Source organism: Schistocerca americana, chromosome 3, assembly GCF_021461395.2.
Source record: "Schistocerca americana isolate TAMUIC-IGC-003095 chromosome 3, iqSchAmer2.1, whole genome shotgun sequence".
Classification (NCBI taxonomy): Eukaryota; Metazoa; Arthropoda; class Insecta; order Orthoptera; family Acrididae; genus Schistocerca; species Schistocerca americana.
In genome coordinates this window covers 751785537-751807774 of record NC_060121.1, presented here as the reverse complement: position 1 = coordinate 751807774, position 22238 = coordinate 751785537, and the positions used below count along the sequence as shown (strand labels likewise).

The following is a 22238-nucleotide window of genomic DNA, read 5'->3' as shown; positions in this document are numbered from 1 at the left end:
TCTTTAAAAAAAAAAAAAAAAAAAACCCTCAGCTAATACTGGATGGGATTATTTGTACATGAGAGAACAAGAACTCTTCAGAAAATGGGCACTCTTTATTGCTTCTTAGCTAATAACTTGCTGTTGTGTGTGACAACATTAAATACAGGTTACATAAAATCAGTAAAGACAAGAAGCAAGACAGTACACATTTCTTCTATACTGAAGTCCTGGCATTTTTGTCTTTCTAATCTTGCTACAGTTTTACATGGACTTATCAAATGTTTTACTACACGAAAAGACAATGTCTTTTTTGTTGTTTTAGGGCATACAACTACAGTGGTCATTAGCACCCAGACTAAATTATGAATGCACCGTGAGGCACAATGTTAAAACAGCAACTAAAAAGGACAACACTATAAAAGGCACATTAACAGGCAAGGGATTAAAAGAAAACAGCATAATCAAATGTCCTTAGACAGGTTTGTCAAGTGGATAAAACGAAGAACGCGAGCAGCCGCTCCTGGGTCATCCACTAAAATCTCATCCCGAGTACATGGCAGGCCAAGATCAATGCGGTGTATTAAAATTCGGACAGGACATTAAAATGTGGCGTACCGTCAGCAATTGCCCACATGGGCAGAACGGCGCCGAGAAGAGCGTGAAGATGTCGTCCAAGCCGTGGGGAGAGGTTTCAAGGCCTGAAGCTTGTTTTCAGTAAGTGTCAATCAATTGGCATGCCACAGCGATAAAATGCGTTGACAAATTACCCTGCTAAAATCAGATGAAGCCACACAACAAGAAGCTGTCCGAGGCTGGAGGACCGCAGCCTTGGCCGCGGCATCTGCAGCTTCGTTCCCAGGGATACCGACATGGCCAGGAACCCACATAAAAGTAACCGGAGAACCACCGTCCGCCAGCTGCTGAAGGGAGCGTTGGATCCGGTGCACGAAAGGGTGAACCGGATACGGATCACTGAGGCTCTGGATGGCGCTCAGGCAATCAGAGCAGATGACATAAGCAGAATGTCGGTGGCGATGGATGTAAAGAACAGCCTGATAGAGGGCAAATAGCTCAGCTGTGAAGACCAAACAATGGCCATGGAACCAGTATTTGAAACTGTGTGTCCGACAATAAAAGAACACCCGACACTGTCATTGGTCTTAGAGCCATCTGTATAAATGAAGATCATATTAATGAACTTCGAACGAAGTTCAACAAACCGCGAGCGGTATACCGAAGCTTGGGTAACCTCCTTTGGCAGCGAGCTGAGGTCAAGGTGAAAGTGAACCTGAGCCTGGAGCCAAGTTGGCGTTTGGCTCTCGCCCACTCTAAAGGTTGCAGGGAGTGGAAGATCAAGTTGCTGAAGGAGGCGACAAAAGCGAACTCCAGGGGGTAGCAGGGCAGATACATACAACCCGTATTGACGGTCGAGAGAATCGTCAGAAAAGGAACGTTAAGACGGGTGCTTGGGCATTGATAATAGCCGACAGGCATACCGACAAAGCAGTATATCGCACCGGTAGGTTAGTGGCAATTCACCAGCTTCAGCGCGAAGACTCGACGGGACTAGTATAAAACACTGATCGCAAGACATAACCCCTGATGTTGTATAGAGTTGAGGCGGGGTAGGATGGACGGGCGTGCAGAGGAGTATACAAAGCTCCCATAATCCAGCTTTGAGCAGACGATCGACCGATATAGGCGAAGTAGGACAGTTCGATCCACTCCCCACGGCATACCGCTGAGAACACAGAGGACATTTAGGGAACGGATACAACGGGCAGCCAAATATGACATGTGGAGACCAACTAAGTTTCCTGTCAAATGTTTCCACGAATGGGAGAGTAACTGGACCGCGATGTAAGGACAGTGGGAGAAACTTTGTAGCGCCAGAAGTTAATACAGACCGTTTTCTCGGCAGAAAAATGGAAGCCATTGGCGACACTCTAGGAGTAAAGACTGTCAATACAAGCTGAAGGCAGCGCTCCAGGAAACATGTACACTGCACGCTGCAGTAGATGGTAAAATCGTCCACGAAAAGGGAGCCTGATACATCAGCTGGGAGGCAATCCATTATTGGATTGATTGCTATGGTGTAGAAAAAGACGCTCAAAACTGAGCACTGTGGCACCCCATTCTCCTGGCAAAAGGCGTCTGACAGGACAGAACCCACACGTACCCTGAACTTTCGATCCATTAAAAAAGCACAAATAAAAAGAGGGAGGCGACCGCAAAGGCCCCATGTAGGCATGGTGCGGAGAATGCCCACCCTCCAACAGGTGTCTTAAGCCTTCTCCAAATCAAAGAGCACAGCCACTGTCTGGCGCTTCCGCAAGAAGTTATTCATAATGAAGGTCGACAAGGTAACCAGATGGTCAACAGCAGAGCGGCACCTACAAAAGCCACATTGTAGGCGTTGAGATTCGAGCAGCCAAACCGAACGAGAGTTAACCATTTGTTCCATCACCTCACAGACACAGTTGGTAAGGGAAATGGGTCGGTAGCTGGAAGGCAAGTGCTTGTCCCCTGGATTAGGAATCAGGACAACAATAGATTCGCACCACATGTGGGAACATGATCCTCAATCCAGATGGGACTAAGTATGAAGAAGGAAATCTTTACCCACAGGAGAAAGGTTTTTCAGCATTTGAATATGAATAGAATCAGGCCCCAGAGCAGAAGACCATGACCGGGCAAGTGCACTTTCGAGTTCCCGCACGGTGAATGACGCATTATAACTTTCATGATTCGAGGAGCGGAAGTTAGGTGGCCTTGCCGCCTCTGCCTGTTTTCGGGGGAGGAAGGCAGGGTGGCAATGAGCGGAGCTCGAAACCTCTGCGAAAAATCGGCCGAAGGCATTGGAGACTTCCTCAGGGGCCACAAGGATGTCATTCGCAACCGTCAAGCCAGAAACTGGTGAGTGGACCTTTGCTGGCACAGGCTACCCCAGACAACAGGAGTAAAACTGTTGAAGGAGCTTGTGAAAGCAGCCCAGCTGACTTTCTTGCTTTCTTCAATAACACGACTACACTGCGCACGTAATCGTTTATAATTACTACAATTCGCCATCGTAGGGTGGTGTTTAAAGGTGTGTAAAGCACGTCGACGAGCACGTGTAGCGTCTCTACACGCTGCTGTCCACCAGGGCACCAGTACGCGACGTGGAGAAGAGGTAGTGTGAGGGATGGAATATTCAGCAGCAGTGAGAATGACTTCCGTGAGGTGTGTGACCTGACTATCGCAGCTTGCGAAGTTTTGATCCTCAAATGTCGCCCTGAAAGAGAAGAGCCCCCAGTCTGCTTTGGAGATGTTCCAACTAGTTGAGTATGGAGATGGGGTATGATGCAGGATATGGATAACACAAGGGAAGTTGTAGCTCGAATATGTATCAGAAAGAGCGTACCACTCAAACCGACCTGCAAGTTGGGTAGTACATATAGAGAGGTCTAAATGGGAATAGGTGTGAGTTGTGTCCGAAAGAAAAGTAGGGGCACCAGTATTGAGGCAGACAAGACTGAGGTGGTTGGAAAGGTCTGCTAACAGGGAGCCTCTCAGGCAGGATGCTGGAGAGTCCCAGAGGGGATGGTGGGCATTGAAGTCTCCAGTCAACAAAAATGGTGCAGGTAGCTGAGCAATAATTTGCATCATGTCTGCCCTAGAAGCGACAGACGACGGAGTGTAAACAGTACAAATGGAAAATGTGGAAGTGGGGAGAGTAATTCGGATGGCAACTGCCTGCAGATCAGTGTGCAATGTGATGTGATCGTAGTAGATATCATCCCGGACCAGCAACATAACCCCTCCATGAGCCGGAATACCTGCCACAGGGGGTAGGTCAAAAATGCACAGAGGTATAGTGTGCCAAGTCAATACGATTGCATGGGCGTAGCTTCGTTTTCTGGAGAGCTACTATGAGCTGACAGTGCAAGCGTAGCAGCAACTTTAAGTCCTCTGGGTTGGAGTGAATGCCACAAATATTCCAATGAAGAAGTGCCATCATGCGAAGAAAAAGAAAAAGGAGAAGCAAGAAGGGGGTCACCTCGAAGGCCGCTGAGGGCCTGGCTTCGAGCAAGCACTGCTGCCGCTATCAATAGGTGGAGAGTCCTCGTCCATATTTTCAATAGTTTCGTCGGCCACCGTGTTAAGATGGTCGAGAGGGGGAGCTTCCTCCGCCGGTGAATGGCCAAATGTTTGGCTACCTGCAGTGCGGCCAGGCGAAACAGATGACGGCCTGGGGCGGCAACCGCTGGGTGGCGCAGGAGAAGAAACGCGCCGTGGCAGAGACGAAGAACTTTTCTTCCTATGAGCCATCTTGGAAGGTCATTTAGTCAAAGTACGTACTGGTCAATGGCTGGGAGTTCAAGGTACGTATGAAGTCTTCACGGGACGGTTCCTTCTTGAAGGCCCGTGCATCTGACTTCTGGGTCTTAGTCTTGGCAGAAGCTGATGAAGGTGCTTGTGTCTTAGGGGTGACGGGAGGAAGAGGAGACGTTGACTAGGTGATCTTAGCCCTGGCCGAACGGATGACCGTAGCGCCAAAGGTCAGATTGCATGTCTGCGTCGATACCTCCCCGGTAGGCCGAGGAAAGGCGAGGACGGTACTGTATTTCCCCGCTGGGAGGAGTGCGGGCTTCCTACTAGCAAAAAGCTCGCGAGCAGCCGAGGTGGACACTTTCTCTTTGACCCGAATATCCAGTATACAGCATTCATCCTTATAGATGGGACAGTCGCGAGAGGACGCTGCATGGGCACACTACAAGACAGTTCACGCAACGAGGAGACGGAGGCGGACAGTCACTCATGGGCATCCCTGCCACAAGTGACGCATTTAGCCGCATTAAAACAAGACTGGCGGGTGTGGTTAGAACGCTGACACTGGTAGCAGCATGTAACGCCCTGCTCAGCGAGAAAAGACTGAATCTCCTTATTAGTCAATCCGTCGAGTGATCTAGTAGATACCATACCACGCGAAGAATTCAAAGTGCGGTGAGGCTCCACCCGGACAGGGAACGTGTACAGGAGTGTGGCGCAAAGGAGTTTTTGTGCCTGAAAGGCACTCTCAGTTTCCAACAACAAGGTACCGTTACGCATCCTGGCACAAGACTTGACAGGTCCAGCTATGGCATCTACGCCCTTCTGAATAACGAAAGGGTTGACAGATGAAAAATCCTTTCCGTCCTCAGATCTAGAAACTACGAGGAACTTTGGGGCAGGCGGCAGTACTTTTGTCACTGGTGGCTGGTCAAGTTTCCGGTTTTGGGCAGAAGTTGAGAGAGAAGAAGAAAAATCCAATGCGGATGAATCCCCCATGATTGCCAGCATCTCTGATGGCGTGCTCCTTCCTTGTGAAAACCCTCTCAGAGGGCGCTCCCGCCTTAGGTGAATGTTTACACCTCAGGTCACACCTCCCGAGAAACGGACGGAGGGACCAATCGGCATGGTCGGAAGGTGTCAGCTCAGGCAATCGCCCCTCCCCGAGCCTGGCCTTTACCAGGGGGTATGCACGGGCCCTACTTGCCTTCAGGGAGGAAAGAAGAATAGGAAAAAAAAGAGAGAGAGGGAGAGAAAAGACAGAATGTCTCAAACATCAAGGCGGAGACCATTGGGTGGACAAGGAGAAGAAAGCAAGGAGAAGAAAGCAAGGAAGGCAGTAAGAGAGGGAGGACAAAGAGAGGAAACAAACAAAGGAAGAAACCAGAAAAAGCGAAAAACCAAAATGACCACAAGTGTAAGACGTTGAACCGTCCTCCGGACACAGGTGCTAGCTACCCCCCTTGAGGGGGAGGAACTCCTTTTAGTTGCCTCTTACTACAGGCAGGAATACCTTGGGCATATTCTTACCCCAGACCCGCAGGGGAACACTGTCGTCTTATAATACTGAAAAAGCTGTTAATATAAATAGTACCCTAAACTGATCCAGTTTCTTGATCTGATTATGTGTCTGCTAGATAAAACGAAATAGGCTTGCCTAATATTGCAGCAACTGTAACACATATCAAATAAATGAAACTGTTTTGGCACATATGGTCATTTCTATTAACACATCAGAATAAAATTCATTAAGTACCAAAATCAAATGCCTATTAGGCCTACTACAAGCAAAAAGCTTTGTAAGGAAATAGTTTCACATTTCACGACATCAAAAAGTAGTAGCGCAAAATTTTAATGTAAGTTTGGAATGTTCATATTCTTCCATAATTTGTGCAGTGTCGCCATTTCTTCTTCCCTGTTCTAACAAACAATCAAGTCACCACTTATTCTGTAACTATTCCTGCCTGTGCCAGAACTTATTCTCTGGTTAACTTCGCCAACCCTGACAGAACTACCGGTATAGTTATTCCATGTTTATTCTCCGGTGAAGTGTTATTACGTATTCATACAATGCATTTTCCACACTGCTCCCAGAATAGAACTTAAGCAGTTGCTAGCCGGGGACTGGCCGGTCTGGCCAATTGTATTTTTTTTTTTTTTTTTTTTTTTTTTTGGTCAAAATTTCGTTCTCTTGGATACATCGAGAAGATAATATGTAATATTTCTTAACTGTTATTACTGTTAGTCACTTATTTCCACACGTAGTCTGAATCTATGGATTTGGCTAGTAATTATAAAAACTAATATCTTTCCCAAACCCAGTCAACTATATAAACAGCAATTGGCATTCACCAATTCGGCTTTATTCCGCTCAGCTCGTATGACCCCATTCCTTTTGGCTGCAGAAAAGCTTATTTCTAGATGTGATGGATATTCCTCTCGCAGAGACATCATGTACACGATGCACACATTTGAAAATCAACTTAGAATGTGATTAAATATGTTCAGAAACCAACAGCAGTGCATTTCAGAATCATAAATAAACGATAAACCACATGCGCTGGATGCTAGGCATTTTGTGAAAAATTTTTATGGAAATAATGATGAAAGCTGGTTTTCAGTACAATGCTTCAAATCCCTGCATATGTTGTCACAACTACGGACAACTATGTATAGTTAATTTGGTAGTGACGAGACAAAATTACTGCTTTCTGATCATTTTACAGCACGATTTTCTTAGAACAGGTACCACTGAAGTTTCCTTGGCATAAAAATAAAGCAAAATGGAGATGGAGTATGGTAATTCAATATCACTTTGAATGGCAGATCCACTAGATTTCAGTTTCCATTGGACACCAACGAAACAATCAAGATGAAGTCTTGTGTCCTCTACAGTGAGGCAATCGGATGTTTTCTGTAATCTCCAGTAGCAACTCTACTGGCCATTACTCTTGTGACAAACAAAATCTAATTGTACTATGGAAAAACCAGCTATTGAGGACTGGAATATACATATGTTTGAAAGTCACATTTTAGAGATGGCAATTTGATAATTTAAGGTGATGCTGATTTTCATGGTGACAAAACAGTTCATTCAACAACCACTACTGGGGCAAAGTAGGGTGGTGGGGCCAATACCTTGGGCACGTCAGTTGCCTAAATTAAAGCTACATCTAAAACTGAATAGGCCAAAGAATGATTCTGCTTTTATTACCAACTGAATTAGCCACAAGGCCAGAACAATGTAAAAAATTTACACTGATAATGCTAGTGCTTTAAGTGGAGAGAAAAGAACACAATCTACAATGAAGTCCAACAATTGTATACTCATTAACTGAGATTATGCAATGATGAAATAATCTTAATTCCATTATTCTATCAAGCATCAGTGTAGCCTTTTATGGCAATCATTTATTTCCACGTGGATGATTAGTCTAATGCAGAGTGGTGTGTTGCGTCATCTTCCCTGTCCTTACCCATTTTGTATGGTATTCCCAACAATTCTCCAGTGGCCAATTGTAGTGGTTTCTACTGAACAATGGGGGTTGCCACATCCTCACACCTACTGTAAATCATACTGGAATGTATTGATGGCAATGACAACATAACAGAGCTAACAAAGCCATGTTAACGAATTTTGTTATGTGCAGTGTGGCATGCAGGAAATTAACATTCTTCCTTTGTTCAGCGATTTTTATGTTCCCCTTTTAAAAAATTGGTCATGGTTTAATTTCAACTGCTATTTCATTGTATTATTAAGTAACTATAGCATTTCCCAACAGTTCCTTGTAATTCGCTCTGTCAGTGACTATTTCAGACCCAATGAATGTTTTGGTAGAACTTTATACTTCCACAGCAAAACTGCATGGAAAACTTCAAACAAAGCCCGATTATGTTTGCACCTTATTAATGCATTTTCGTCATAAAAGCTACAACTGCAAAGTAAACGCAAGGAAACTAAAATACATAACTGCAATATCACAAGATGAGGAAATGTAGCGCGCCCAGCGTTTCACAAAAATGGATAAAAGTTACATGACGGACAATTATATCATACAGGTTCCTTAATTTGGGTTCTGTTACACCGAAAAGCGTGAAAGTGTGGTGCCAATTCTTTGATATAGTGACAGAGTTTTTACAAATGAAAAAACGCACACTTTAGGTTCGTTACACTACACTGTCCAAAAGAAGTTAACCGGTGGTTTTCTACTTACATATTCGCGGCAATTACTTTTCTTTGGTGAAACTTGTAGACGTTGGTTCCAATGCTTACAACATGTGGTGTAATTGAGGTAAGCCGGTGACCTGTAAACAAAAATTACAGTCAGAAAACGGCAAGGCAAATAACATACAAACTATAATATAGCCAATGCGTGAATCAATTACTACTAATACCATTAACTGTTATCCCAGGTAAGTTTACCTTTAAATACGAAACTCATTCCACGTTCTTACCTCGAGGGGGGTAGAAAGGCCAGAGGAAGCAGAAGCGGTCCAAAGCACTAACCTCACATAAAGATATAACCCATCGCTTAGGTCAGAACGCGACGAATAAATAAATTTAACAATGGAAAAATAACCTACTTCTCACCGTCGAATACTTTTACATTACTTTACTTATGAAAATATTTTCCTTCGAAGCAGCAAACATACAGAACACCATAAAATTTTCCTTCGAAGCAGCATCACCACACGATGCTCTATGTACAGTTTATTCAGACACTGAAATCGGCATCAAAACTAGTATATCAATTTGCTAATACAAATAACTTATTTCGACAGCAAATTTTGCAGTTCTTAACTTCCCCACGTTGCTTCTATCTGTTCTTCTACAAACCATAACTGTTAATAATTCGTAATCCATTTTTATCATACTTACGTTACTAAAAACTGCGTTTACATTAAAACTGCAGTACTAATATTCGCACTTGAAAGTGCTGCGTCGGATACTGATCTTATTCATTAGCGTCCTGGACTTTTGTAAGTGATAACAACAGCTAGGTATGTACCAATTATCTAGAAACAATGAGTCCAGAACATGGCCAATACTATAATGAAAGACAAAAGCACCAGCAGTTAGCTCAACGAATAGGAGTTCCATAGAATTTCATATTTCCAATATGTGAACAAAATTCAAAAAATTACAGTAATCGCTTTAAGATTTCCCACATACCTTCGAATCTCACTGTCTATGGCTATCAAACCAACTGACTGTTTGGGGACTTTAGGAAGCACTGTTAAAATAACGAGTCACAGTAGTACTCCACTTTACGAACGGATAACTGCGAGTTCAGCATTTAACTGCATGGTCTGTATATCATGCATCGTGTCCAAAGTATTAGGTAGTGGCAATTTTGTAAGGCAAGAAGCAGAGTGCTGATAAAGGAATAAATAGCTTCATTATGTTTTGGCTGCCGTCACTGATTTATTTTGTTTTAGTTTCTTAAGTTTCTAACAGCTTAGTAAACAGTTTGAAACGGCATAAAAACGTAATAAAACAATAGTCCTTTATCATTTACAGGTGCAGTAGGTCACTCAAACAAATATTAAATTTCTTAGAGGCCAGTTTTCAAGCCATTTCAGATGAGGCATGCAGAAAGCAAACATGATCGCGCATTTCTGAATCGCCATCCTCTGCACTATGGGTTGCTCACCATGAGGATTTGAAATTAATTATGTGAACAGTTTTTACTCCTGATCGAAAGATGTGTCTAAAATGGCTGATGAAAATATTCTAATATTCCATTAAGTGACTCTTGGAAATAGGGTCGACTACAATTGATATAATACACTTTTAAGACAAAAAAACGATGCACCATGAAGGAATTATCAGAATGGTATGGAAATTGATAGCTCTGATGTACGCTACAGTCAAACAAATGATTATAAGTTCCAGAAAAATTGGATAATTTGCTCAAGAGAAAAAGCTTCACAAACTTAGCAAATCAATAATGCATTAGTACACCTCTGGTCCTTAAGCAAACAGTTATTCTGCTTGGCATTGATCAATGAAGGTAATGGATTTCCTCCTGAGGGATATTGTACCAAATTCTGTTCAATTGGCGCGTTAGATCATCAAAATCCCGAGATGGTTGGAGGGCCCTGCCAATAATGCTCCCATTCTCAAATGAGTTGATATCCAGCAATCTTGCTCGACAAGGTATGATTTCTTAAACATGAAGGCAAACAGCAGAAGCTTTCACTATGTGCATTCTTGCTGAAATGTAAGCCCAAGATGGGTTGCCTTGAAGGGTGTAGAATATCACTGATGTACTGCTGTGCTCTAAGCGTGCTGCAGAGGACATCCAAAGGGGTCCTGATATGAAAAGAAATGGCACTCCAGACTATCACTCTGGTTGTCAGGCCATATGGTGGGTGACAGTCAGGTTGGTGTCCCTCCTCTGTATGGGGCATCTCCAGACACGTCTTTGGTCTGGAATCTCATTGACTGGAGTAGGAATTTCTGCAGTGATGAATCTCTCTTGAACAGAGCGTGGTGGCGCAATGATTACACGCTAAACTCTCCTTTGGAAGGACGACACTTCAAACCTGTGTCTGGCCATCCTGACATAGGCTTTCTGTGATTTCCCTAAGTCACTTCCTTTGAAATGGCATCGCTAACTTCCTTCCTCATCCTTCCCTCCTCCTCTCATCCGATGGAACTGATGACCTCGCTGTTTGGTCCCTTCCCCCAAATCAGTGAACCAATCTCTCTTGGAACTGAGCCCCAATGACAGGTGAAGCTGTGTCTACAGATGCCCTGGATAGCTGTGGGATGCCAAGCTAATTGTCGCCTACCATACAGCCCAACAGCCAGCAGTGATGGTCTATGGCGGCATTAATTCTCACAGCAGTACCCCTTTGCTTGTCTTCTGTGGCACCCTCACAATACAGCGGTATGTCAGTGATATTCTATGCCCTTCACGGCAAGCCACGATTAATTCCCATCGGCACATAGCGAGACTTTCCTTTGCATGTCTTTGTGTTTGCCAAACCCTACCTTGGCCATCAAGGTTGCTGGATGTTCCCCAACTGAGAACATTTGGAGCATTAAGGACAGGGCCCTCCAACCATCTTGGGATTTTGATCATCTAATAGGCTAATTGGTTAGAATTTGGCACAAATCCTTCAGAAGGAGATCCATCAACTCTATCAATCAATGCTAAACAGAATAACTGCTTGCATAAGGACCAGAGGTGGACCAACGCATTATTGACCTGCTCAGTTTGTGAACCACTTTCTCTTGAATAAAGCATCAAAGTTTCTCTGAAACTGTAATCATTTGTTTGTCTGTGCATCTACATCACATATGGGAATTCCTATCCCATTCAGATGCTTCCTCCACGATGCATCGATTTTTTCCTTTAGGGTGTGTAGAGTCACCGTGTTCAGATATGTCAATAATGCCATTAGTTCTTTATTGGCATACTTTAAAACCATCATCTGTGTAGACATTTACAGAAAATTCACTCTGAGAACAGCATGTTTAATTAAGGTGCTGAATGTTAACAAAATGCAGTGAATTAATACTCTGAAGTTATACAACAGGAAAACGATACCTACTGTAAACATTTAATTTCACACCATAAACACTGTAATCGAGATGTGTTCTTTCATTGCTTTTGCACTGTTGTCTATGTACAAGAGGTACTTCATGATAACACACACTAAATACATGAATAACTTGTGTTGATATATTTAATTCTAGGAGATACATGACAACTATTGCTGACTACAAGAGAGTTTTGCTGGACTGAGGCAGCAGTACAATTTCGTTTATTAGATTCACCATTAGCTCTTCCTTCTGAATCCTCAATAAATCACGAGAACATACCCTGTCTACCTCGACAATTGTTTCATTTCTGCTGACAGTACACTGTTCTATGTAGCCCAATACAGTACAAATGAATGGGAAATTTTCTATCCCTAGACTCATTCTCATTGATATGGTTATGTTTCTTCTGTTGTCATTGTTTTTGGGGCCATGAATTCTATGGGATCGTGTCTTGCACTGTTGGATAGTAAATGCCTCGGTACATCTTTCTAGATTTTATGGAGTTATAAAAATTGTGTGAAACAGATTTTTATTTAAATATATCCTTGTTAATATAGCGACTTTTGCAAATACATACACTTCTTCATAGTATCGATTCCACAGTCAGCATTTGTACAAATAATTTGTTGAGGTTCCCATTTCTGTTAACTGAATATACTAGTTGATGGACTAGATAGTATCATTATTGGAAGATACACTACAGTTTTCGTTGTCATTAACTATAATACAGTTGTAAAATGCGCCACTCTCAGAATTTTATTTCGAGCAATGTCCATAGTTCACTTCAGTGTTTCAAGAACAGTAATTGATTCTGCAATAAAAATTTAGGCCTCTTCTAGTAATTGTTATTTTCTACACTCCACTGACTGTGATCAGAAAGGTGCAGATCCTAGGTAGCTGTTTAAGGGATGATTCGATTCATTGCTGTAAATAAAGTAACAATGTGGCCATTTTTTTGTGTATCTGTCCATACATTTTTGGGTGACTATAGACAGGATTTTTCTCCAGGTTAACCAGCAGACTTGTACATAAGTGCTACATTTTCGCCAAGTAATTGTATTCATAAAATAGAGATATTTTTGTGATCAGAATTTCCTTTTCAAATAATGTCATAATGTGTGACAATGGTATAAGGTGGATTCATAGCTATTCTATTGACATCTTTTAGAATAGTAGAAATTGAGTCTATGCTGGGTATTACCAGATTTCCATCAATTAATATCAATTTTAAATAATAGTGCATATCTTCATAAATCAATCAGGGAATTTCATCCTTCCTCTTATGATTTCGAAAGGGAAAGGTAACCTTTGGAGCTGTTCAAGCTAGAACACAACAGTTCTGGTGTGGCAAGCGGCTGACGCATCCATTTATTTCCATTCTACATTCCGACGGACTTAGGCAATTCTGGCAGGACAATGCGACACCCCACACGTCCAGAATTACTACAGACTGGCACCAGGAACACTCTTCTGAGTTTAAATACTTTCGCTGGCCACCAAACTCCCCAGACAAGAACATTATTGAGCATATATGGGCCTTGCAACGTACTGTTCAGAAGAGATCTCCACACCCTCGTACTCTTACGGATTTAAGGACAACCCTGCAGGATTCATGGTGTCAATTCTCTCCAGCACTACTTCAAACATTAGTTGAGTCCATGCCACATCGTCTAGCGTCACTTCTGCGTTCAAATGGTTCAAATGGCTCTGAGCATTGTGGGACTTAACATCTGTGGTCATCAGTCCCCTAGAACTTAGAACTACTTAAATCTAACTAACCTAAGGACATCACATACATCCATGCCCGAGGCAGGATTCGAAGCTGCGACCGTATCGGTCACGCGGTTCCAGACTCGAGCGCCTAGAACCGCACGGCCACTTCTGCGTGCTCGCGGGAGTCCTACATGATATTAGGCAGGTGTACCAGTTTCTTTGGCTCTTCAGTGTGGTAGAGATATAGTGTACAAATTATGTAGAGCATGAGACTACACATTGCTCTCTGTGGTAGATCATTATTTATTATTGTGATAAAATAAAACACTTCCTGCGAAAAAGATGGACATACAAAAACATTATTTATTAATCTAGCGCCAATGATTTTGTCTCTGAAACTAACGTCCTTGTTATAATATGCAAAGCAGGTTTCTCGAACACACTTTGTTAGCTTGCTTAACTTTTGAGACAATATATTTCTTTGTGCACTGTCAAATGCTTCATGAATGTTCAAATATCCAGCAGTTAGAGATACACAAAGTTGAGTGATTAGGCTTGGATGTCTATTGGATGAGTAAAGGAGGTTTTGTGTTACACTGTGTTCTTGCTTCCTGCATCGATGTTAGTGGTCAGTTTGTGATCGTGGTAAATGTGAGGTAGCATTACTTGTTTGCAGCTGTCGATTGTGTCAATTTAAAATTTAATCCATCTCAGTAACATCTCGCGAAAAGAACGCCAGCAAACACAGCCCATAAATTGTTTTGAACTCATCCTGGTTGATGTGAAGTGGGGCGCTGTTATGTTATAAAGGGAATAGCTTAGATGACGCTAGTACCAATAATATTCTACACCCTGATTTTGAAAGTTTCACTGCCTAGGGCTACATATTATGTGGAACTTGCTGACTTTTTCTAAATAGGTTCTGTCAAGTTTAGCATTATCGTCTCGTGAAATAAACGCCCAGACGCCTCACCATAAACAAAGCCTTGGCAAACTTCCTCTCCAGTAAATGCAGCATGATTTCAAACAGGCATGGAACATGCCTATACCTCAATTCTTTGTCCTAGCCCACAGATACATTTTAACATGATAATTCCCTGTTTTCAACGTAATGTTCAGTATTTTCGATAACGTATTCATGTTAAAAGCATAAGACTGCTCCTTCTTTGTTGATTGCACCTTACAATTGGCGTGAAAATTGTGTTGTCTGTACAACATATGTAAAAATTGAGTGTTGTAGATACAAATAGATACCAAATTTCCATCACAACAAGGCATTTATACAGAGAAGACCCTACTGGCCACACCTGCATTGACGCCCCGAACTCGACCATTGGTGGGTACCGCACCTCCAATGGCCTGTGTACGTGTGTAAGGAGAGGATGACAGAAGAGCATCGTGCTGCATGAATTGTACAGAGACGATGTACTTAAGAATGCATGTAACTTTCTCTCTCCTGCCCTGTTTGCGTGATAAAGCCATTATCTGGCCTGTGCTCATAGACAATGCAGAAATTTCTGGCCCCAGAGACTGATTGCCCAAGCACTGTGGTAGGCACTACTGCCCAGAGCCAACCAGTTGCAATGGGAAGGGCAATAAGTCGGGGCGGCAACAAAGGAGTGTGTCCATAAGCCTCTCAACCTCCCATCGTTGGAGTGTACAGTTTAGAATTTAACTTAGGGGATGGCGACATGGAGGTGTGTATGGCTCTGTCATGTTGGCAATGTGACTGTAACACATTCCATGAACAAATTTGCAGTGGATTATGAACAAATTTGCGGCGGATTTCACAAGCCTAGTACATCAACCTCTTTTTTCGGCTTCAGAGCCTAACTCAGATCATCAGACTGTTTTTCCATTGCCACTATATTCCATTTCGTTCAAAAATGGTTGAAATGGGTCTGAGCACTATGAGACTCAAGATCTGAGGTCATCAGTCCACAAGAACATAGAACTACTTAAACCTAACTAACCTAAGGACATTACACACATCCATACCCGAGGCAGGATTCGAACCTGCGACCGCAGCAGTCGCGCGGCTCCGGACTGAAGCGCCTAGAACCGCACAGCCACCGCGGCCGCCTATTCCATTTCGCATTAGATGTCTCTCTGCATGGAACTGCCAGCAGTTGAGTGTGACACGACTCCAGGGTGGGTGATGCTGTATGTCTTATGCAACACACAGGTTGACAGCACTGACCAAACTTGTGGGAGTGGCAGTGGAGAAGAAAGAGACATTGGAGGAATAGGAGGCACAAATATCTGCTCACGTTCTGGACAGTACGATATGACGCTGGCTGGTGTAAGTGAAAGCCTCCAGGAACGCGGGACCAAATGGTCTGCTGGAGCATCTAGCGACCAGTTGCGAATACGACACATTTAATATTATTTCCAAGGTTTGTGGTAGCGAACTCAGTCACAGTAAGGAGAATACTGCAGCATTGGTGAAACGGTTGCGGCAGCAATGTGCCTGGCCCTGCTTGCTTTCTATGGCGGTGTGCTACTGTAACTGTCCTGTGATTTTTTTCTGGATGGCGAACTTAGCAACGTAGACCTGCAGTCAAACGTCCTTTGCCTAAGACAAAGTAGTGCCACTATCCTGGAACTTAGATTCTGACATCATAGACCCTGTCCAGTATCTCAGCCGGCTGCGGTGGCCGTGCGGTTCTAGGCGCTGCAGTCCAGAACCGCGCGACTGCTATGGCGGCTTTTCGCGGATGATGCTGTAGTATACAGAGAATTTGCAGCATTAGAAAATTGTAGCGAAATGCAGGAAGATCTGCAGCGGGTAGGCACTTGGTGCAGGGAGTGGCAACTGACCCTTAACATAGACAAATGTAATGTATTGCGAATACATAGAAAGAAGGATCCTTTATTGTATGATTATATGATAGCGGAACAAACACTGGTAGCAGTTACTTCTGTAAAATATCTGGGAGTATGCGTGCGGAACGATTTGAAGTGGAATGATCATATAAAATTAATTGTTGGGAAGGCAGGTACCAGGTTGAGATTCATTGGGAGAGTGCTTAGAAAATGTAGTCCATCAACAAAGGAGGTGGCTTACAAAACACTCGTTCGACCTATTCTTGAATATTGCTCATCAGTGTGGGATCTGTACCAGATCGGTCTGACGGAGGAGATAGAGAAGATCCAAAGAAGAGCGGCGCGTTTCGTCACAGGGTTATTTGGTAACCGTGATAGTGTTACGGAGATGTTTAATAAACTCGAGTGGCAGACTCTGCAAGAGAGGCGCTCTGCATCGCGGTGTAGCTTGCTCGCCAGGTTTCGAGAGGGTGCGTTTCTGGATGAGGTATCGAATATATTGCTTCCCCCTACTTATACCTCCCGAGGAGATAACGAATGTAAAATTAGAGAGATTAGAGCGCGCATGGAGGCTTTCAGACAGTCGTTCTTCCCGCGAACCATACGCGACTGGAACAGGAAAGGGAGGTAATGACAGTGGCACGTAAAGTGCCCTCCGCTACACACCGTTGGGTGGCTTGCGGAGTATAAATGTAGATGTAGATGTATGGTAGCAGGTTCGAATCCTTCCTCGGCATGGATGTGTGTGATGTCCTTAGGTTAGTTAGGTTTAAGTAGTTCTAAGTTCTAGGGGACTGATGACCTAAGATGTTAAGTCCCATAGTGCTCAGAGCCATTTGAACCATTTTTAGCCAGTATCTCAGGCCATATTTGTTTGCGATTTATTTGAAGAACATTCTGTACAATTCGAGCGAATGGTATGGTCATCCAGATCACCTGACATAAATCCCATCAAACATTTATGGGACGTAATAGAGAGGTCAATTCATGCACTAACTCATGCACCAGCAACACTTTCGCAGTTACAGATGACTACAGAGGCAGCATGGCTCAGTATTTCTTCAGGGGACTTCCAACAACTTGTTGGGTCCATGCCATGTCTAGTTGCTGCGCTACACTGGGCAAAACGAGCTCTGACACGATATTGTAGATATTCCATGACTTTTGTCACTTCAGTGTAAGTTACATATAAAAGATTACACTCTAGCAACTTGCTCATTCGGAACTAATGTGGGAAAAGGAGGAGTGGTTACATACACTCCTGGAAATAGAAAAAAGAACACATTGACACCGGTGTGTCAGACCCACCATACTTGCTCCGGACACTGCGAGAGGGCTGTACAAGCAATGATCACACGCACGGCACAGCGGACACACCAGGAACCGCGGTGTTGGCCGTCGAATGGCGCTAGCTGCGCAGCATTTGTGCACCGCCGCCGTCAGTGTCAGCCAGTTTGCCGTGGCATACGGAGCTCCATCGCAGTCTTTAACACTGGTAGCATGCCGCGACAGCGTGGACGTGAACCGTATGTGCAGTTGACGGACTCTGAGCGAGGGCGTATAGTGGGCATGCGGGAGGCCGGGTGGACGTACCGCCGAATTGCTCAACACGTGGGGCGTGAGGTCTCCACAGTACATCGATGTTGTCGCCAGTGGTCGGCGGAAGGTGCACGTGCCCGTCGACCTGGGACCGGACCGCAGCGACGCACGGATGCACGCCAAGACCGTAGGATCCTACGCAGTGCCGTAGGGGACCGCACCGCCACTTCCCAGCAAATTAGGGACACTGTTGCTCCTGGGGTATCGGCGAGGACCATTCGCAACCGTCTCCATGAAGCTGGGCTACGGTCCCGCACACCGTTAGGCTGTCTTCCGCTCACGCCCCAACATCGTGCAGCCCGCCTCCAGTGGTGTCGCGACAGGCGTGAATGGAGGGACGAATGGAGACGTGTCGTCTTCAGCGATGAGAGTCGCTTCTGCCTTGGTGCCAATGATGGTCGTGTGCGTGTTTGGCGCCGTGCAGGTGAGCGCCACAATCAGGACTGCATACGACCGAGGCACACAGGGCCAACACCCGGCATCATGGTGTGGGGAGCGATCTCCTACACTGGCCGTACACCACTGGTGATCGTCGAGGGGACACTGAACAGTGCACGGTACATCCAAACCGTCATCGAACCCATCGTTCTACCATTCCTAGACCGGCAAGGGAACTTGCTGTTCCAACAGGACAATGCACGTCCGCATGTATCCCGTATCTCTAGAAGGTGTAAGTCAACTACCCTGGCCAGCAAGATCTCCGGATCTGTCCCCCATTGAGCATGTTTGGGACTGGATGAAGCGTCGTCTCACGTGGTCTGCACGTCCAGCACGAACGCTGGTCCAACTGAGGCGCCAGGTGGAAATGGCATGGCAAGCCGTTCCACAGGACTACATCCAGCATCTCTACGATCGTCTCCATGGGAGAATAGCAGCCTGCATTGCTGCGAAAGGTGGATATACACTGTACTAGTGCCGACATTGTGCATGCTCTGTTGCCTGTGTCTATGTGCCTGGGGTTCTGTCAGTGTGATCATGTGATGTATCTGACCCCAGGAATGTGTCAATAAAGTTTCCCCTTCCTGGGACAATGAATTCACGGTGTTCTTATTTCAATTTCCAGGAGTGTAGATTAAGACAGAACAAAAGTTCAAAAACACTGAGACAGGTAGATTTTGTAGTGATCAGCCCATAGAAGTGTGTGCTTTTGAATTAATACTGAAATACAGTTCACTTTTAATTGTAACTGTATGTAGATCCCCACTGACAAATTTTGAACTGTTTCTGAGGAATCTGGACTTCATGCTGTGCTATCTCAGAGACAGTAGCAAGCACTTAATAGCCTATGGTGACTTTTCTGTAGATTTCCTAAAGGAATCTGATAGGAAAAATGAAGCGGAAACCTTATTTGGATCCTATAATTTGATCTCAGTAATCGACTTTCCAAAATTGGTGGATAAAGAAAGTAGGGACCTAATTGATAATGTTTCCTTGGGTGAAGCTCAAAGCAAGGAAGTAAATGTTTATCCAGTAACAAATGCTCTCTTGGACATGATACACAGTTAGGATAAATAACATAGCGCTTATGGTGTGGATACTCCTTAGAGTAAATAAGTCAGAATTATTAATAACGCTAGGATAAACGTTTTTAAGAAAAAAAGAAATTTTAGCTATTCTATAATAAATTAATATCACTATTTCAAATTAGCTTCCCACATAAGCTAATCAGAAACGACATTAAACAGACATGTAAAAAAAAAAACATGAATCAATAGAGGGATTAAAGTATCTCTTGAAAGTATCTGCTGGCAAGAGCAAATAGAGGTCCAGCAGTAGTTGCGCACTATGAATATCAGTCAAAATTACTGAGAAAGTTATTATAAACCAAGGAACATGCACATAATGTCAGAAATTACTAATTCTGACAACAGACTGAAGGCTATATGGAATATAGAGAAACCAGTCACAGAACAGGATAATATCATTGTTAAACTGAGTGGAGGGGTTATAAATGATGAGTCACAGATAGCAAATATATTTAACCACTTCTTAAATTTAGTAAAAAGTACAGGGGCAGTTCAAGAGAAAAAAGGCAACTGTATGTTGAAAAAGTAACTCTCATAAAAATTCAGTCAGATGAACGTATCACCAACATCTCCTTCTGAAATTAAGAAAATTGTACATTCTCGTAAAAATAATAGCTCATCTGGTTTCGGTGGTGTTTCCAATGGTACACTTAAGATTTTTCTGCATATGATAAGCCTGGTCTTACCTGAAATATGTAAATATGTTATGCATCACTAACTCAAGACATTTTTCCAGAGAGACTTATTACACCCCAGGATAATATCTCCAGCAGACACGAAAACTTCATCCAAGTTCTACCTTGGCAGCTATCAGAAGAGGGAAATGCTGAGCGAGTTGTGGTAAACACGGAAGTTATCACAACATTGGGGAATGACCGAGTCCCCAAATCTACTAGCAAAAATAATGACATCATGGAAGCCAAGAGATACCGTCATACTAGTGACAAAGCAGAGCGTTGTAAGGAATGCTGCACACAAGACAACATTAACTATTCAGGTGTCAAGCCAGCAGAAAAGAGCTCCTGAAAGATGAAGCTGCGGAAGTCTGAGGTCACTAGGAGAACTGGCAGTGAAGGAAGACCAGGACACATGATGTCAGAGCCATCCCCATCACCATAGAGTGAACAGGAAGCACCAACATGAATACCCTACCTTCCTAACAAACGACTAATTGCTGAGTGCTTCGCTGCCGACTGCCCATTGTGTAGTCTCTGACTATGTATCAGCTGCAACTATCCAGTGAGAGTGGAGGCTATGGAGGTCGACCCTCAGCAGGCCTAGCTGTCTTCGAACGTCTGTGGAACTTTGAGTCTGACTGGAAGGTTGCTGCTGCTACTAGGTGCACTGCCAACTTCTGACGCGATGCTGACGGGGCATTGAGGTCACCATCACTCTAAAGGCCTGCAGGAGGCTTGACCTGCATGACCTGGACAATGACTGTCATCCACTTTTGAGAGGATGGACACTCTTGCTGCCCATCTCGTTGCTGTAGCAGACACTGATGCTGCTGGCATCTGTCTTGTTGTTATTTTCTGTGACCTATCTAAGGCAACTGACTTTGTGAATCACAGTAATCTCCTAGATAAATTGGAGTTTTTGGGACTGATAGTATAGCAAATCAATAGATAATTTGATATCTAACTAAAAGAATTTGTATTCAGGAATTCAACCAATGTAGTCCAAAGATGTAATTTAGATTGGGAAGAAATCATGTATGGGGTTCCCCAAGGCTCAGCCTTAGGCCCACTAGTGTTCCTCATGTGAGTAAACAATCTTCTAGTATACAACAAGGAAAATCAGTCCTTTTTGCACATGGGAGATGTTGCTGCAGGTGCTTTATCACTCATTTATCCATTTTTTCCCATTGTACTCTTGGGGTGCATCAGTTGTGTGGTATAATGCGTACAAGAAGTATACAACTGTGTGTTCTGTGTATGACTTAGAGTGTCATCTATCTGCAATCGTTAATAGTAAATCTCTCCATACTGCAGTCAGCAGAGGACTTACAACACATGTGTGATGAATCATGTCCATCGACAGAAAACCTGTTTCAGTACCCTCCTGTAGATGAACGCTGATGTATGCAAAGTGTGGTGTCACCGCCAGACACCACACTTGCTAGGTGGTAGCTTAAATCGGCCGCGGTCCATTTAGTACATGTCGGACCCGCGTGTCGCCACTGTGTGATCGCAGACCGAGCGCCACCACAAGGCAGGTCTCGAGATACGGACGAGCACTCGCCCCAGTTGTACGACGACTTTGCTAGCGACTACACTTACGAAGCCTTTCGCTCATTAGCCGAGCAGACAGTTAGAATAGCCTTCAGCTAAGTCCATGGCTACGACCTAGCAAGGCGCCATTAGCCTCACATAGTTTGATAGTTATCGTATGGAATGTCTCATCAAGAACGATGTATACAACAAAGAATAAAAGTTAAGTATTCGAGGAGCTGCATACTTTTCTTATTAGAATTCACTACTTATCCTGTTCCAGAAGTCACGCCAGTCGGCGTGTGTGTACACGTGCCTTTCTTTCGGCTACCCGTCACTGTGGACTGGCTGCCTTGTCAGTCCATAACACAAAGTACTCTATTTCTCTGCCACATCTTAGACATAAAATGAGTCTTCATTTTCCTAACAGCACTGGATCTAAGTTAGAGACTGGGCTTTGTGAGGTACTGCAATCCCTGTGTATGCTTCAGAAATATTGTGTGTGAAAGAGAGTGT

General features: G+C 43.9%; 1 protein-coding gene across 2 annotated transcripts in view; it reads right to left on the bottom strand.

Moving 5' to 3' along the window:
• LOC124607380 (ATP-dependent RNA helicase p62-like) overlaps positions 1-8808 on the bottom strand; it is a 54001-nt gene extending 45193 nt beyond the window's left edge. The window contains exons 1-2 of one of the 2 annotated variants that reach the window (XM_047139696.1): positions 8749-8808; positions 8508-8598 (exon numbers count right to left, since the gene is read on the bottom strand). In XM_047139696.1, coding sequence (XP_046995652.1) covers positions 8508-8509 — 2 coding nt within the window. In that variant the 5' untranslated portion in view covers positions 8510-8598; positions 8749-8808. Of the gene's footprint in view, positions 1-8507; positions 8599-8716 lie in introns of both variants that reach the window. The other variant, XM_047139694.1, reaches the window with a different exon arrangement.
• Positions 8809-22238: the final 13430 nt, after the last annotated feature.